Here is an 18,642-nt window from a genome sequence, read left to right as displayed (position 1 = left end):
TCAAATTTATCAGTACAGTATCGTATTCTCCCAATACTATGAAAAACATGAATTTTGTTTCTTAATATTTTGGAACTACCCTACTCTAGCCAAAGAAGACAAAAAATGAAGATCTTGGGATAAAGTTTTATTTGTTTTGTTATATAATAGTAATTTATATATCGAGTGCGATTGTGTCTAAAACGCGAGTTGTGACAATCGACTTCATGAAAGAAAAAGTATTGTGACCAATATAATACAGTATCCTATCACAATACTCATTCAGATATTTGGAGGTTAAAGAAATTCGCGAAACGTACATAGTAAGTGAAACTAGAAAGGATCGTGACGGTGGCTATAGGGATCCTTCACAAACTATACCTGCATCGCGATTGATTAAATCAAACGAATCAATAATACATTTTTTTCGTGTACTGAGCCAGAGACGAGGTTGCCAATACTATCCGCACCTTCTTTAGAGGTGTACTAGATACACGGAGAAAACAAACACTCGGATATTTGCGAACTTACATATTTGGATAGGGTAAAAAATATGTTTTCAGCTATCCCCTGGGTTGGCTTTTAACAATTCTATTATGAGTTTCCGCCTAGAGAAATAATTTGCGCCATCCCACAGGGACTTCCGGAACTAAGACCCGATTCTGCACATTAATCTATTTCGCCTTTGTGTATTTTTTCTTTCTTTTATGTTTTTTTAATTATAATTTCCTTTTCTTTCTTTATTTTTATTATTAATATGTTTTTTTTTCTCATTTAATTATTTTTTTTTCTTTTGTTTTATCAAAATAGAAAATTTCTCTTTTAAAATATTTTTACTAAATATTCATTATATTTTTATCACATTGAATGAAATTCATATTTATTACAAAAAATTATATATACATATAATTATAATGTGATTTAAATCCTTAAAAAACTTGTTACAATTATAGAAAACTTATTATTGGCTTTTTTATAACATGAAAAATTAAACATATTTTATAATAGATTACATATTATTCATCTTTTGTCTTCATGAAAAATTTCAATCTTATTTCAATAACTTTCCAACGTAAATAATCAATAAGTGATAAAAAATAAGTTATTCTGATAAATTTTAACTTTTATTTTTATTTTTTATTTTTTTTTCAAGATAATGCTCTATCATTGGACGCATTCTTGCTGCCAATCTTGAATTGGATACTATAATTTTTTTAATGTTCTCCGGTAGTAAATAACTTACCGTTTTGTCACTCATATTAGATGATCTTGGATTGTAATTGTCATAAATTTCATCAGTTATACCAGTAACTTGCTTACGAAAGTCAGGCCATACTTGCATTCTAAAAAATTGCATGTAGTTATATACATACTCAAATATTATAAATTTTAATCACAGATTCTTTACCTCTCAATAAGTTTAACATGATTTTTAGTGATAAAATGTAAAACCAGTTGTGCATGTTCTTCATTAACTCGTGCAGCTGTTAATAGAATAGGAAATACCGTTTCCGATGGAAAAAGATATTCATGATCTAACATGAATGATATGTAACTGAAAATAAATGCAATAGTTAATAAATAAATGGATGAATGATGTGACTCAAATAAATTAAAAAATATAATATTTTATTTTCACTTTTCAAGTATGTGAATGTTTTCTGTGCAAGCAAGACCTCGTGCAATAACAAGTTTTGTAGAATGAAATAACTTTGTTGTGTTGATTAATTGAAAAGTTCTGTACCAAACCTCTGGAGTTGCATGTCTTAGACCTTGGCAAAAAACAATTTCTCGTATATCCGCGTCTACCATACATTCTTTCCACAATTTTAAGCAGCTTCTATATTTTAAAAAATAAATAAACAAAGTTTATTAAGTTAACGAAATATATGTTATCATATTATAATTCAGTACAGGTAATTCATTATGCAAGTTTATAAACCATGTTTTATTTTTCAAAAATTTCTGCTACATTCGAATTTGTGGTATAAATTCATTGAGTTAATTATGTAGAAGAGAGTGTACCAAAATAAAACAACACTTTTTAACGACAAAAAAAAAGATTTCTCATTTAGTTTTTGTAGATTTGAAAAAAAATTATGGTCAGTGGTGCTTTTTGATCTTAATGATGAAGTTTTATAGCAGTGAATTGAATGAAAAAAAAAAAAAAAAAACAAATTATTATTTTTGAAATGTAAAAATTTCATACCCTGGAGTGCAGCCTTTTCTTATGAATTTGTAGAGGTAACATTTAAGCTTTAAATAAGTCTCGCGTAAACACCGTCCATGACCAAAATTACATGCTATATTCATAACATTTTTTCTATGTAAGCGTTCATAATATTTCTCCATCGGGTTTGGATTAAACGATAATTTATTGTATACATTATTCACTAACTTTTTTACAAGTTTCTAAAATAAATAAATTTTTATTCAACAATTGATTTTGTAATGACAATGACCTAATATCTATTTACATGACAGGTTGAAGAAATAGCAATTTATGGCGAATTTCGGAAATCACCCATATTAAAGTTGCCAGTTCATTAACATACTGTATACAAAATTTTATGCAACCCATGATTTGACAGTTTTACTTTCGAAAAAATGCATAATTCAAAATGACATCTACTTTGATCTTTTTTTTGTCATATTGTGGCAATAGGTTATAATTAATTCTTACTATATAGTACCCTGTAAAATAATGTAAGCTTACAGTTCAGACTTTGAAAACTGGCCAGTTAGCAAACGCGGTCCAACGCTTTGATTTTGAATTTTTCAAACATGGATTGCATAAATTATTTTCTTGATATAATAAAAAAAAAAAAAAAAAAATGAAACGTAAAATTTAAATACGAACATCAAAATATGGTTTGTGATACAAAGCATAGGAAGTGCCTAAAAATTTCCTAAGTTTCATCAGAATTTTTCCACCAGCAAGCCAAGGAAAGTAATCATCTTCGACTTCTAAATATTCAATGAGACTGAATAAAAAATCAACATGAATATATCCAGCTAATGAAAGTTCAAAAACGTCATCTATGATTCTCATTCTTTGCATTTCACCAATCGCTTTTGTATTGGTTTTCAAAATATTTATGATATCAGACCACCATGATTCAGGATAGTTTACTCGATAAGCAGCTGTAAAAAAAAACAAGTGAGAAACTATTTGATAATCTTATAGTCTTATCTGTTTAAAAGATATGTATAAATATCTTTTTTATTTTAATGGTATATGTTGAAAGTATTTAAAATAAAATTAATCAATATACAATTTTATTAAATTATTTTATTCAATACATGTCTGATTATCGCTCCTTATCATATTTATAAATTAAACCCTGAATGGCCGCTTACCGATCGGTCGTTAATAATTTTTCAAAAAGAAAACGGTGTCCTGTGATCCTTAATATCGTTTGATTATGGGGGTCTTAAATAAACGCATTAGAATTCATAATCACATTTTTCGATAGTTATTATCGACCGTTCTGAAAAACACTGAATATATTTGGAATGAGGAGTACAATCAATCTAACAACTTTAATGTCGGTGTCTATGCTTGAATACATTGATCATCACTTTTTATTACCAGAACTAATGTCATGTATAACCCTACCCGATTTACGATTTACTGTGGTATAATAGTTCGCGAAAATCAGACACTTGTTGGATAAAGTATAGTACATATAGTACGTGGACTGTCATTATCCGTAAAGCACACTGACCGGGGTTATTTCGGTTGAATCTGTTATTTTAGTGCAGAGGCTGCCAACAGATGGTGTCTTATAAGTGGCACCATCTATTAGATTTCCCTGTACTAAGCTATTTTTGGAGGACAAATTAGCTCTCAAAAATTGTGCTTCCCATATAAAGACTAACCTGGCCCACTCGCTATGTAATACAATATAATAATCAAATTATTTATATAAAAATGTGACTGAAATTTATAATGAAATATAAGTTTCATCATAAAATAAAAAATTATTTTTCGATCATTTACCCATAGAATGACTGTCAAGTAAACACTGTTGTATTTCAGTAGCATTTACCAAGTTATCGTTTTGGTTTGAGTACATCCATATATTATAGTGAGAATTATTAGTTGGTACAGGAAATTTACAACGAATTAATATCGTCCAGTTACATTGTTTATCTTCTGGTGATTCAATTAAACTATAACGTTCCTAAAAACAACATTTGTTTTATTATAATTTATAACTAATGAAAACATGTAGTGATTATTATTACAAAGTAATAGAATGGTTACTTTAGTTGTATGAACAACAAACTCTTTTTAAGTGACGTTTACTACGTGAAATTCTGGCATACATTAAGAAAAATTATTCTTGTTTAAACTTTTATGGTGTCTCAGTAAAGCCGGGCTACATTGGCCACCAAACGAGAATCGGAATAAACATATGTCAAAAATTGATCTGCGAAATTTACAATGGTTACAGCAATTTGTGATATAATCATTGGCAATTTTACTATGACCATAGTATCATTTAATACATAATTTTTTTAATTTCCGTAAGGTAGCCAACAAAATCAGACTCTAAGATGATACCATAGCAATTCAAACAAAGAATAATTTTTCATGTATCAGAGTAATTTTAGAAATAGCTATTTGAGAATAATATTAATTTTTATAAAATATATGATTAAATTATATATACTCTGTAATACGCAGATATATTTTGTAAAAATTTTTTTTCTATCACAAAAATTACGGTAATATACTGTAGATGTATGTTACTCCAGTAAATTACGGTAAAAACGCCATACAATACGGCAACCTCACCGGTATACACGGTGTATTTTGCGTAATTTACAGTAGGCTCACTGTAGATTACGGTTTTACTTAGTTTTACGACGTGTCTAACGTAAAATACGGTAAATTCACCGCAAATGACGGTGGATTTTCGGTAATTTACGGTAAATTTGATCGGGCAGCAGAGTAGATTAGTCGAAATAAAATATTTTAAGTCCAATAGCACATGTTAAAATACAATTAGCAATTTGGTTAGAAAGAGGTCTGATGATTATTCTGTTATTTAAAATGAATAAATGCGATTCTGACAGGGCTACATGAAGTCAAAAATGAATATCAATAAACTAAAGCAATACATTTTCAATCTTCTATTAGAAAAAAATAAAAAACAACTCCATGATTTTCAACCCGCAGCTGCGTTGGCCTGAAATAGGTTTGTTTTCTGATTGGCTAAACGGGTATTGAAACTACGAAAAAATAATGCAAATGCTATGGAAAAACAACTTTTACCCGAATTTCCAAGTATCCCTTAAAGTTCAGTTCTCCCATACTTATGTATTTAAAAATACCTGCGTTAATTCAGCCAATTCTTCATTTTCATCCAAATTGACATGTAAAATTGGTGTTCCACGATTTTTGTACCAATCAGTCACTAAGTTTTTCAATCTTTTATCTTCTAAGTTCTTGACGAAATCGTTTGGTGAAGGACCATACGGTTTATTCGTTCTATAAATATGTAAAAAAAAAAATTCATTTATTTTCATTAATAACTTATTGTGACTGAGCCAGTGTATAAGCGCGGGCTTATAAAAGATTTTAAACTTCATTTAGACTTTTATAAAAGTGAGTCTAAACCCTCATTTTTTTACCCGGGAACTACAAAATGCTTCTTTCTTTTAAAAATATAAAAAAATAATAGTATTCATAATTCAAAATTTAAATCTTACCCACGTAATAAAAACTGTTTTATCAAATTCCCGATATCTTTAAAATCATAGTATTGATGAACCATGGCAATAATTGCTTCAGTTTGATAAGTTTGATATTCATCTTTACGAAAATACATTTTATCATGCCATGTATCAAAAAAATAATACGGTAGTGTTGTTGATGGCCGTATATCACGTTCAATACGTGTCCACAAAAGTGTTCTCGCCAATGATATATCATGAATTCGAAATGATGGTTCTATTTCATCAAATATAAAACTCGAAATATAATCAGCAACACCATTATATAACCAAATATGTGCCCATAATTTCGGAAAAATCATTATTCCAATAACGTGCCGTGCCGCAGCACGCGTGATATCCATTAAAATTTCTAATCTGTCAGTTGTTGTAGATTCTTCTTCATCGAATAAAACTTGAGATTCTCTTTACAAAAAAAATTATATCAATTAGTGGTTATTTTTTTCATTACTGCCTCAATGGCATAGACATTTTTAACATTATTACTTACCTTGGTGCATAAAATTTATTGTTACAAGTTTTTTAAAATATTTACATAGAAATTGAGAAGAAATAAATAAATATATATAGTTACCTAAATAAAGAAACACCAAGTGTGACGTAAATGTCTGCAATACGTGAACTAGGAAATGGAACGACATTCATTGGGTCAACTGAATAAAATGTATCCGTGACGTTCATCATCCATTTATTACTTTTAAGGCTGTATTTAGTTAGTGTATTAAGAAGATCAGGATTCATTTGTGGTGGGCGCCAAACAGTCATAAATTCAAGTTGACGAGGCTCATAAGTCCATATTGCAAAAAATAAGTGATGAGCTTGAATGTGAGGAGTTCGTTCAAATTTTGATATTGACATGGAACCTATCTTAGAAATTGACTCCAATGTTGTTCCCGCAATTAATTTATAATCTTTCGGATGAATTATTGTTAAATCGAATGTTGATGTATGTTTCACCTCAGTCAAGCAAGGAAAGAGGCGATGCGCATGATTTGGTATTAAGATGGTCACAAATAGGATTCTGTAAAGATTTTTATTTTTCCATCTTCCTTTTAATTATTCTAATAACTTTAATACTTTCAATGAATTTATTTAATAATTAAAAATTAGACAGTACCTGTCGTTCATCTTATCGTCGAGATAATCAATTCCTTGATGATCATCAAATGTTCGAGAAAAATAAAGCATGAGTACATAACGGGAGTTTGATATCACAGTAAAGAACTCATCCATATGTATTTCGATAATCGTTGATACGTCTCCACTTGTAATGATGTAATCTACTATATCTATTGGTTTTTCGGTCTGATTAGGATAGACGCGAACCATTCTATTGAGAATAAGTATAAATAATTTAAAATTTATTCAAAAAATTAAGGATTGATGAATTTTATGTAGTTGGATAATTAGAATCTAGAAATGGTTACATAATTTTTTTTTATAAAAATAAAAATAATTGAAATCATGAAAAAGAGATACTCTCTAAACATAAATAAGTAAAATAGGTGAATATTCGTTAATTTTGAGTGCCAATTGAACCACTTTTTGAAATAAGTGTTTCGGTTTACACTTGCAATTAGTGAATATTCACCTATTACACTTATTTATGTTTACAGAATAAACACAAAGACAATAAAATACGAATTTTCGCATGATGCCGTGATAAAAAAATCTGAAAACCGCCTGACCCTGCGGGCCAGCCCCAAAACTTCCCGCTGTTTTCGAGCTCAGGGAGCTTGGAAACATTATCACTTGTAAACTTTCGAGCTTTTCGAGCTCAAAAATCTGTTCGGTCGGTGAAACATACCTTCATTGAAAAAAAATAATTTTTGTCCGACGATATCGTTAAACGTTCTTGATTGCAATCGAACAGGCTCACTAAGACTTAAAAATAATTACATTTTGAGGTAAATCAGGCAAGTCGTTCATAATTTATACGCAAAAAACCTAAAAAAAGAAAAAATTCGATTTTTATTTTTCATACACGGTAAGAAATATTTTGCGGATATCACTATGCCAGTATAGTGATACCAGTATCGTGAACGCCATACTGTGTGGTATCGGAGATTTTTATATGTTGTAAAATTGTATGCATAGGTGATTTTACCATTGTAGGAATAGTAACATTGGCGATAGTTGTCGCAGACGCCGCAATGTCAGTATGGTCGTCAGGCCCATACTGCGTTGCCATATCCGCAATGCTTCTAGCCGATAAACCTATTCTAACGACATCTATACAGTTTTGGCGGTAATACAATAGGATCGTTGATCGACACGCCAAAAATGATGGCGAGAAAATGTAGTAGCATTGTGTCTTCGGCATTGTAGTATGGGTCTCAGGTTCATGCTGTTTCGCCATGCTTATTATGCTTACGTGTGAGCAATCCAATAACTCCAGTACTATACAGTATAGTAAATAACGCCATACTTCTGGGACTCGCTACAATACTGTCTTGGAATATTTCACATACTGTTTGAGTATCTGAATTGAGACCATACCAGCATGGTGTTGAACGCCATGAATTTCTTACCGTGTGTAACTTGTAAGCTACATGATCGATCGACTCTAAAATCTAATCAATTTTAAGTCTTCGTGAGCCCTTTGAATTGTCATCAAGTACGTTTAAATCGACTGATTCATTCCGACGATATCGTCGGACAAAAAAAGTTCACACACACACACACACACGCGCGCGCGCGCGCACGGACGGAAGTCCATCCGGAAATAGTCAGAATAACTTGCTAGGACCTCAAAACGTCGACATCTGATGAAAACTCGATTTTCGAAAACCGGACCGAAACCAATCACTTCCCTTTTTTTGAAAAATTGCAATTTTCACAGCGGGAAGTTGAAAATAATGATAATAAATTTACAAACGGATTTTGGAACTACTAATTTTTTATCTAATACAAATTTAAATATAATATTATTAAGTTTATTTCTTACCGTGTTTGATCTTTATAAATTATCATTTTAGAATCAGTGTGAATCGTAAAAACATCAGCTCTACCGATAAATTTCATTGTTATATTCACTTGACCGCTGTAAACACATTTCTTTCTGCAATCATTTTCACTAGAAAAATCAAATAACAAATGATAATTTTCTGGAATTACTTTTGCTGATCCAATTGATGTAAGAATGTTATCAGAATTTTTAAAAATAGATACAATAATAAATAAAACATTATAGAATTTAATATAACTCATTATGTTAATATTAATTCTCTGAATTTTAAACTTGATAATGCAAAGTTATAAAAGTTTATTGATATCATTTACAGTTTTTTAATCAGTACATGATTGACATATTTGACTTTTATAACTTAATTATAGCTCTTAACTTTTTTTTTATTACTTTCTCATTTGGAAAAATATTAAATTTAAAAAATAATAATGTTATAGCGAGCTTGATTTTCAAAAATGATTTTTTGAACAAAACAATTAAAATATAATTTTCTGAACTCTTTAAAAATAGAGCTATTGTTCTAGAATCGATACTCAGAACAATTAAAATAAATAAAGAAAGAGTGAAACTGCTGCATTTACAAGAATGGTAGCAAACGGAAAAAATCTTGTGATCAGAAGCATCTAATGGGTCTAATGATTGTTGCTGCCACTATACGCATCGCTAACCCAATTAAGCTCCAAACAGCTGAACGAGTATTGCTTGCAACTCAAATACAAATTGGCTACCAGTTGTCGCAAACTTATTGCGTTCAACTTGAAGACAAGTTGCGGTAGTAGATTGTTACCACGTTACCGTCAACCGGGCTATCCTGGTAAATAACGCGTCATTATCACATTAGTTGGGATAGTAGGAATTTATATCGTTTTTTAATTAATTACTTGACACCACCCTGATAGCCAAGTTTGCGATTAACTGATGTCAAACTAACAGCCGCAACTAGATGCCAAGTCGGCCGCAAAAGTTGGTATTTCCAAAGTTGATAGACACTTTCTAAGAAAGTTGGTGGCCAAAAGTTGACAAAAAGTTGCCTTCAATTTTCTCAGAAAGCTACCTTCGAATTGCGGCTCTTTCCTGGCGCTAACTTTCTTTGAAACTTGACGGTAACTTGTGGCCAAAAGTTTCAAAAACTAGGGTTGTCAACAACTTGTCGTCAAGTTGATCGCGAACTAATGAATACCAACTTTTTGACGATCAACTTGTGTTATCAGGGTTGACACCAGCCAATCGCCCACTTGATCTGATATCCAAGTTGGCGATTGATTAATGCAATGGAGCTAACTGTTGAACAGTTACTTTCAAATGCTCACCTCTTTTTACGGAGGTGCTTCACTCACCCCTTTAGTCAGGCACATGTTGCCCCCCCCCCAGGTGCAAGAATCACCTTAAAAAAACCTACTTATGTCGTTACAAAATAATTATTATAATTTTTTTTAACAACATGTAATCTAAAAAAATTTGTTTCTTTACACAAGTAAATGAGTTTTTATCGAACATTTATTTTCCCACTGAATACTCTGGTTTACGAGTATGTCACATACTTTACAACAATCGATACATGATATTCAAATTATCTAACACAAAATATTTCTGTGTTACCGACTGTGGATGAATTTATCGTCGAATAATAATTATGTAGAAACAGAATAAATGCTGCTACACCAGTTTGTTTTTAATTTACTCATAACTCCACTTTATAAATTTGTATGTGCGCAGTATGGAAACAATGAAACACTATCTCTATACGACCATCAATTCACTATGCGTTCAATTATAGGTGAGTACTTTTCAATCCATGCAATCGATTTTTCAGCATATTTCACAGCATTTCTAGCTTTTTCTATATCACTTCCCAAGCTATCAATATTGTTCTCAACAAGTGATGAAAACTAAAACATTATTCATTTATTATTATCACAAAATAAAAAAGTAACCATAAGAACTAGGGTAAAGGTACCATTAGTGCTCCATTTTTGGACACTTAATACTTTATTTTAATTAATAAAAAAGTATAAAATAAAATTTCCATAGACATAGTGTGATAAAAGTATCTGTGTTCATTAGGGTGTTTCAAAAAAACAAATAATTTTTTTTATGGTGTACAAAAATTGAAAGTACAACTGAAAATAAAAATTTTGGCACCAATCCGGGCTCTTAATAATGATATTAAGGTTTGCCTCAATCAATTTTTCTATTTTCCATTTAAATAACACGGGAAAAAAAATTTTTTTTTTTTAGAATTTTCTAGTTTCCAAATTAATCAACAAATTTCTATGCACAATACATTGTTTGTAGAAAATTAAACGCTCTACAAAAAAGTCTCTTATCATTTATCGATAAATCCTACTGTTCAAAAGTTATTTAAGCCCTAAGTCAAATTTATAGTAAATTTCGAGACTTTTTTACTTTTCCGGCGAAACTATCAGTCTTATCAAAAAATTTCATGAGAACTTTTTGTAGACAATTTTATTCCTCACAAATTATTTTCAATAAAGTTTTTCATAATTCCCCATTGTTCGCAAGTTATTTCCATTTCAATGTCAAGCGCTTGAAATCAATCAAAAATCTATTTTTTTAAGAGCTTAACATTTAAATGAGAATAACTTGTGAACAAAGTGGAATTTCGAAAAACTTTATTCATAATAATTTGTAAGGAATAAAATTGTCTACAAAAAGTTCTCATGAAATTTTTTGATAAGACTGATAGTTTCGCCGGAAAAGTAAAAAAGTCTCGAGATTTACTATAAATTTGACTTAGGGCTTAAATAACTTTTGAACAGTGGGATTTATTGATAAATAATAAGAGACTTTTTTGTAGAGCGTTTAATTTTCTATAAACAATGTATTGTGCATAGAAATTTGTTGATTAGTTTAGGAGCTAGAAAATTCTAAAAAAAAAAAATTGTTTTTCCCGTGTTATTTAAATGGAAAATAGAAAAATTGATTGAGGAAAACCTCAATATTATTATTAAGATCCCGGATTGGTGCCAAAATTTTTATTTTCAGTTGTATTTTCAAATTTTGTACACCATAAAAAAAAAATTGTTTGTTTTTTTGAAACACCCTAGTGTATATATTTTTTAAGTTAATTATGACATGCGCCTTTTACAATACATTTTATTTAGATTTTTCAAGTGTCCAAAACTAGCCCTGGAGGCCAAAAGTGGTACCTCTATCCTATATTAATTGTAATTTTCACTGACTTTTTTTAAATTTTCAGCAGATGTTATTTTATATTTAATTGGAATCAATATATCCACTAAAAATTCTTTGCCTCTGACCTTAATTATTTTTTCTAAATTTTTAGAAATAAATTCCAATGTATAATTTACATTTTTACGATTACCATTTATTATTGTTTTAATTATCATAGTTTGGTACTGCTTTGGCAACTCTAATCCATCAACAGATGTTGCATAATTTAAAAATCTGTTGAAAAAAAAAAAATAAATAACTTTTCACTGAAAGAAAAAAAAATTGCATTTAATACATACTTGTTAATTGATGTAACATTATTAGTACAACCAAGACCTTTCATCAATAATTCCTTTTCAGTATGCAAATCGGCTTCAATAAATCTACTAAAAACTTTTTCCCAGTCTTTAGCACTTCCAAATCGAATTCCATTACAGTAAACAAAGCTCTTTAAATCTGGCTCAACACTATACAAATGGATTAATTATTTTTTTTTTTTTATTAAAAGAGAACAAAGTATAAAAACTAAATAAATTACAAGATTAAAAAAATTTACATCCATGAAGAATTATTTATCCATTTATTAAAATTTAAAATTGAATTTTGTAAACAGTCTGGGTAATTCATTTCACACGCAGTAGACAAGATTAATTTACGTAGAAGTTTAATCCTCAATTGATCCTCAACTTTATCAAATGAAAAAGACTCATAGATTGTTTTTAAAAGCCGTCTGACGTAGCTCTAAAAGTATTTAAAGAAAATTAAACTATTTAACTGTGGTAACGGTACAAAATTAAGTTATTCTACACGGAGAGAAATGGAGGCAAAAAATGTACGAATTTTTATCATGCTGTCGACCAAACTTGAAGCAGGAAGTTGTCGTCAAAAAATTATTATACTGCACTGTAATTACTATTGTGAGCCTCTAGAAATTTTTCTATTTTCTACTATAATTCCTACTTTAGATAAATAAGGTACCCGCGGGTAATAAGGCCTAAATGATAGAAATGGTATTAAAAATAATTGCCTCTGCATAGAGATCTTACGACAAGTTTATAGAGTCCCAATACCATGTTCCCTGTCTTCTATATTTCATCATCCGTCATATGCTGTCGTAGCAAAGAAGAAATTATAAAAAACAATCTAGTCTTCTAAGTCTTAAAAAGGGTACTGATAGTTTTAAGTGCTGTTGAGCAAAACAATCTAGCCTTCTGACTCTAAAAAAGTATTGTTGCTAAATTTAAGTGACGATTCATCTCTAATACCAATTTTATTAAGTACAATTAAACTATTCTAGTTTGTTTAACCCGTAGGCCTCATTACCCTACCGTAGTAAAATAAGGCCTATTCATATGGTTTTTGTAAAAGTATAAATTTATGTTTATTTATGGTAAAAATTACCATTACTTCATTACATTTTATGGCTAATGGATTAAAATAAAGATTAATGATATATTTCGATAATTAAATGCAATATTTTCGATTCTATTCAAAATCTCTCTTAGCTAGGCCTTATTACCCGCTGGTACCTTAATATTCATTATAATTTATCAGAGATTTAAATGTATAATACTTTTTGTAGTGCAGCATAATAATATTTTGGTGTCTCAACTTCCTGTTCCAAGTTTGATTGATTGCATAAAAAAAGTTTACCGCAACCCGGCTTTTCAATGTGGTGAAAATAGAACACTATCTCTTCGCTTCGCGGGCGAGGTGTGCAATTCGCACATTTCTTAAGCTCATTTTCCTCCATGTACAGCTTGGATCTATTGACAAACTAAGACAATATTGAGAAACTTTGATTACTTGAATTGCAGTACGGAGAACTGGTAAGTCTTTGAAGATCTGATTGAGAAAATTAAAGGCCTCTAGTGAAGTAAACCAAGGCTCGTATTCAGTTTCTTTGCTGAGATAATCAATAAGATTAAAAAATATATCGAAGGGAATATAACCCCCTTCCGCGAGATTGAAAGCGTCGTCAATAAGTGTAGCTCGAGATATTGGTTTAATCGTATGAAATTCATCGGTACGCAGATGTTCTATCAACATGTACCAGTTACGCGAGTCATAGTTTACACGATAATACCCAACCTTGTCGATATCACAAATAATCCAGTCTTGAGGATCACTATCAATCTTTACTATGTCCTTATCTTTAGGAGCCAACCAGATGGAACCAAATGTTGATGAGATTGTTGAATTTGTTTGTGATTTTGATGCAAAGCTCAAAGGCACCCACCATTGTGGTGGCTTTGTACTGGTCCAGTTTGAATTTAGGTCGAAACGCTCTTGGGAAATCTCTACTAAACCAGATGAATAGTTTCTTTTAATACTAATAAGTGGATAGCCAGGTTGATTCGCGTAAGTTTCAATAACTTCACGTATGTTAATATTTTCTATTAATTCCCCTTGTGTCTTTGTGTAATTTTGAAGATGTTTATAAAGTATTTCAGGCGTTACGTAACCGTATAAACTAAAAAATTAATTTTATTTAATCAAATTGTACGGATACTAAAAAGTTTTAAATTTATTTTTTTAGGTTTTAGTTATAAGTATACTTACTTGGCTTTCAAGAATGATTCTATTGCTTCTGTAAATGCTATAGATCCCATTAAATGATTGATCATTCTAACAATCGATGAACCTAAAAAATATAGTCATCGATAACGACATAATCTATTTGTAACAAATAAAAATGATATTTTCATTTAACACATTTTAAAGTTATTGAACAGAGTAAATTCCTCAATATTCGTAAATAAATTATTAGAATTTTAATATTTAGAGAAATAAACCCAGAGCAGTATGAAATAGTAATTTTAAACTAAAACAAATTTTTTGTATTTTATGTAAAAGAGCTAATAATTTATTGTTTAATAATGGCCCACCCTACCTCAGATTCAGTTTTTCTAATTCCTCATGAAATTCTGCTGATTTTAAACGATTGAAAAAAAATATCTTTTTTAGCAAAAATTTTGAAGAAGCTCGTTACCCAGTCTGATCAACTTGTCTCACTTTTTTCTATAACTCGTTATCAAACATTATTGAACAATAATAAAGTGGTTTTTTTTATTAAAAATAGTATCTCATTTCGCCCAAGTTCGTCTTTAGAAGACATATTACCGTAGAAATTACTATCTAGAGCATCTAGAGTTATCTTCCTCTTAATAAATAAGCATTATGAGCAAGTATTTAATTATCATCATATGTGACATATAATATCATACCATATAGTATCATATGGTTACCCATAAATATAAATATGAAAGAATTTATGCTGACAATTAAATAAATTTCAACATCGAAACCTAATATATAATCCAATCTCGTCATAAGCAACCGTAAGAGGTTGTAAGGAAAAAATTATTTGAAAAATGGAAGATTTAGGCCTCTCACCATCTTAGCTCTCGGCACACGTTCTACATGTGTGCGTTACGTATGTGAATCGTTACGTCGCTCTTTATAAGCAAGATTCAAATTGTTTTAAAAAATCTAACAATCAGTGACATTTCCGTATAAACTAAAGTTAATGACATGAAATATTATTCAATTGAAATATCATCTATATACTTATTTTAAGAAAAAATTGTTTTAAAAAAAAAGTAAGTGATGCTTATAACGATCGTCGTCACGAAATCTGAGCGCTTGGAAGAGTGGGGGAACTTTAAAGTCGTAATGAATAGCACAATAGGGGAAGTTTGCTGGTTACGAGATTGCTGATAACGAGCGTCAACTGGATTTAGATAATTAAATTTATTCAGTTGATAGATAACTGGATAAAAACATGAATAATTTGTTCCAATACCTTTTTGATACGCATTGAAGTCGGCATAACCCATAATAGTATCAGCTTCTCCATTACCTCTACCATTCATAGTTCGATTGTGTGCTATGGAATCACTCAGAAGTGCTGAACGCAAGTTATAAATGACAAATAAGTCCATCATTTGATAATCCGGATTAATAATTGAACGTGCAACATAAGAAAAGTAAGTTGCAAACCCTTCTTTCAGCCATACTACATTCCAAAACTCTGGAGTTACAAGATTACCAAACCAAGTGTGAGCATATTCATGACCCATTGTATTTAATCCTGCATGTATAACATCAGTTGGTGTAGTTTTTTTATCAAACAGAAGTGCCGATTCTCGGAATGTTATCATTCCCCAATTTTCCATTGCACTGAAATGGAAATCACTAATTGCTATGTGGTCAATTTTTTTAATGGGATTTTCTATGTTGAAATATGACTCTAAAGCTGAATAAATTAATCTGCCTTCTTGTAATGCAAGTGAACCTTTTCCTGTCATCATTTTTCTTGCCCACAGACTAAATTTACTTGAGTTCACTAATTGTTGATAATTAAAATCGTGAATAGACCATCCAACTAAGTATGTCGACATTTTCGGAGTTTTTTTCATTGATGTTATAATATAATTTGATGAATTCCTAAAATGTACCAATTGAAAAATATCATTAGTATATATTATTAAAAATAAAATCTTAATATTCAACTATATATTTTCTATTGATTTTTTCTATTCTCATTCAAACCAATCCTTATAATTTGAAAATTAATTTATTTCAGTAAATTAATTAGAAGTATTTAAAAATAATGATAGTAATTATCACTTTACGTTGGAGTTATTTTATCTGGTACTGTATTTGATGTAATTATTTGATTACGATAATGTCCGAAATGAAGCTTGAAAGTAGCTTTCATATATGGCTCATCGAAGCATGGAAAAGCTCGACGAGCAAAAGTCTGTGAAAATTGTGTAACTGCCATCCACCTGAAATTTCAATCCCAATAATTATACGCAAATTCATTATTTAGAGAAAGCTTCAATAATATGAACAATTAAGTTTAATAAATCAGAGAACCTCGGTTGGAGGAAACGTAACACCCCAAAAATTTGGTAAAAAATTATTATTATCGAATTTTTTTTCGAGCGACATTTACGATTCTTAAAATCATTGTAAATAATTTTGAGTTTGTTAAAACTTATTTCTGAAATTTTTTCGTTTTTAATTTTTTTTTTTGAGGAATTTCTCAGTGGACTGAATGCGTTGTTAGCCATAATAATGAAACATACGGTGTCTTCTTCGTTATATTTTAATTTTTTATAACTTATTTATCTTCAATAAATTTGTTTTCACACCATTTTTAGTTACTACACTGAGAAAAAAAAACTGGTTTTTTGAACTATGAAAAACATATTTCAATGAAGCCTTCACTATTACCGTCAGTTCAGCTAACTAATATATAGTTGTGAAATGTACGATATCATAATTTTTTCAACTGTGATATAGTTCAATGAACGATGACAATAGAGAACGTAACTAAGTAAAAAATCGTATTCTTAATACAAAAAAATAATCAAGAAAAATCCTTAATTGTGTTTGTCGACAACTTAAATGATGCTAAATTAATGAAATTATAATCGTACAATTGCTAAAATATTTGCGATTCTGCTGAAGTATAAGTTCTGAGAACTAACATTAAATAGTTACCACAACAAAACAAACGCTTAGTTAAAACTACTACTTTCAAATAGTTTCAGGCACTTTGATATTGTTCAAGAAATCAGAAATATTAGTTAAGATGACTATTTTTTTATTTCCATCCCTTTTTAGTTATTACAAGCATGCACTTTTCTCTAAGTGTAACAGAATTGCAAATTTCATTTTTCACTTAAATAAATATAAACATTTTTATTATAGTTATTTTTTTGGGATGGTCCGTTTTGCCCACGTGAAGAAAAAATTTTTTCTATGGTATTTTGAAATTCGGTTCAATTAGATGGATGCCAAAGAAAAGCGAGTCACCGAATTCAAATGCACAAAAATCCATTATTCTGTCCTGCTTTACCCGTCTTCCCATACATGTATTTGTATATGTATACTTTTATATATATAGGAAAAAACTAGACAAAATTTTATACTGTGAACTAAATGGGACACCAATAAATTTGAGTACAAATAATTTTTTATTGAAATGGTTTTAAATTATTCGAAAAATACTGTACCTTGTTTCATTTCCAACTTTGTATTTACTTTTATAAAAACCAAAAAGATCGTCACGAATGTGACCATTGAAGTATAAGTATAGCTTATAAATTCCAATTTTTAATTTTTGATTAAACGAAATTGTAAAAAATTGTTTATCACTGTCGAACGATTGAGATAAAATAGTGAGATTATCAATTTCATAAGTCAAAAATTCTGTTTTCTCACTTTCAATGTTCAATCCATCGTAATTCAATATTATTGAATTAGTTTCTCTAATCACAGATATATCGATAATTACATGCCCATGGTACGTATAATTATTAGAAAAAGCAGGCAGAAGTAATTGTAAGTCATATGATATCGGCATTACATTGTTCGGAAGCCTATGAAATCGTATAGTTTTATTTTCATGACTGTGACAATATTTTACACAAATTAACCATACAATAATTGTTGGCAATAATTTAGATAATCCTCTAGAATATTCCATGATTTTTTAATCTATAAAAAAAAATTTATTAACAATTTAATTTTTCTCTTATTCATATTAGTTACTTGACTTGCAACTTTTATATTAAATAAATAATTTACTATTAAGAACTGTAGCACAAGATAAATGTTTTTACGGTTAAGACACTTTGATATTACTCAACAGAGTACGAAGACCTTGTCTCTACTACCGATGAGCAGGATCGAATAGATTGATCGTTGCCGGACATTGAAACCGGTTTACTAAAGAGTTT

At 29.7% G+C, this 18,642-nt stretch overlaps 1 protein-coding gene across 1 annotated transcript; it reads right to left on the bottom strand.

Annotated features, from left to right (window-relative positions):
- Positions 1-946: 946 nt before the first annotated feature.
- On the bottom strand, positions 947-18,014 carry LOC103579958 (uncharacterized; the record flags this gene model as incomplete). Its single annotated transcript, XM_008561530.2, has 19 exons — positions 947-1,322; positions 1,388-1,534; positions 1,619-1,819; positions 2,189-2,391; positions 2,840-3,123; positions 3,983-4,166; positions 5,323-5,479; positions 5,701-6,129; positions 6,299-6,745; positions 6,842-7,054; positions 8,672-8,800; positions 12,074-12,121; positions 12,187-12,354; positions 12,444-12,628; positions 13,694-14,360; positions 14,450-14,531; positions 15,693-16,336; positions 16,525-16,680; positions 17,917-18,014. Coding segments are annotated over 19 exons (4,668 nt in total), but the record flags the coding sequence as incomplete, so codon positions are not given.
- Positions 18,015-18,642: the final 628 nt, after the last annotated feature.

The sequence above is a fragment of the Microplitis demolitor genome, chromosome 5 (genome assembly GCF_026212275.2).
Source record: "Microplitis demolitor isolate Queensland-Clemson2020A chromosome 5, iyMicDemo2.1a, whole genome shotgun sequence".
In the NCBI taxonomy this organism is placed as follows: Eukaryota; Metazoa; Arthropoda; class Insecta; order Hymenoptera; family Braconidae; genus Microplitis; species Microplitis demolitor.
The sequence above is the reverse complement of the archived record's forward strand: the minus strand, read 5'-3'. Positions and strand labels throughout refer to the sequence as shown.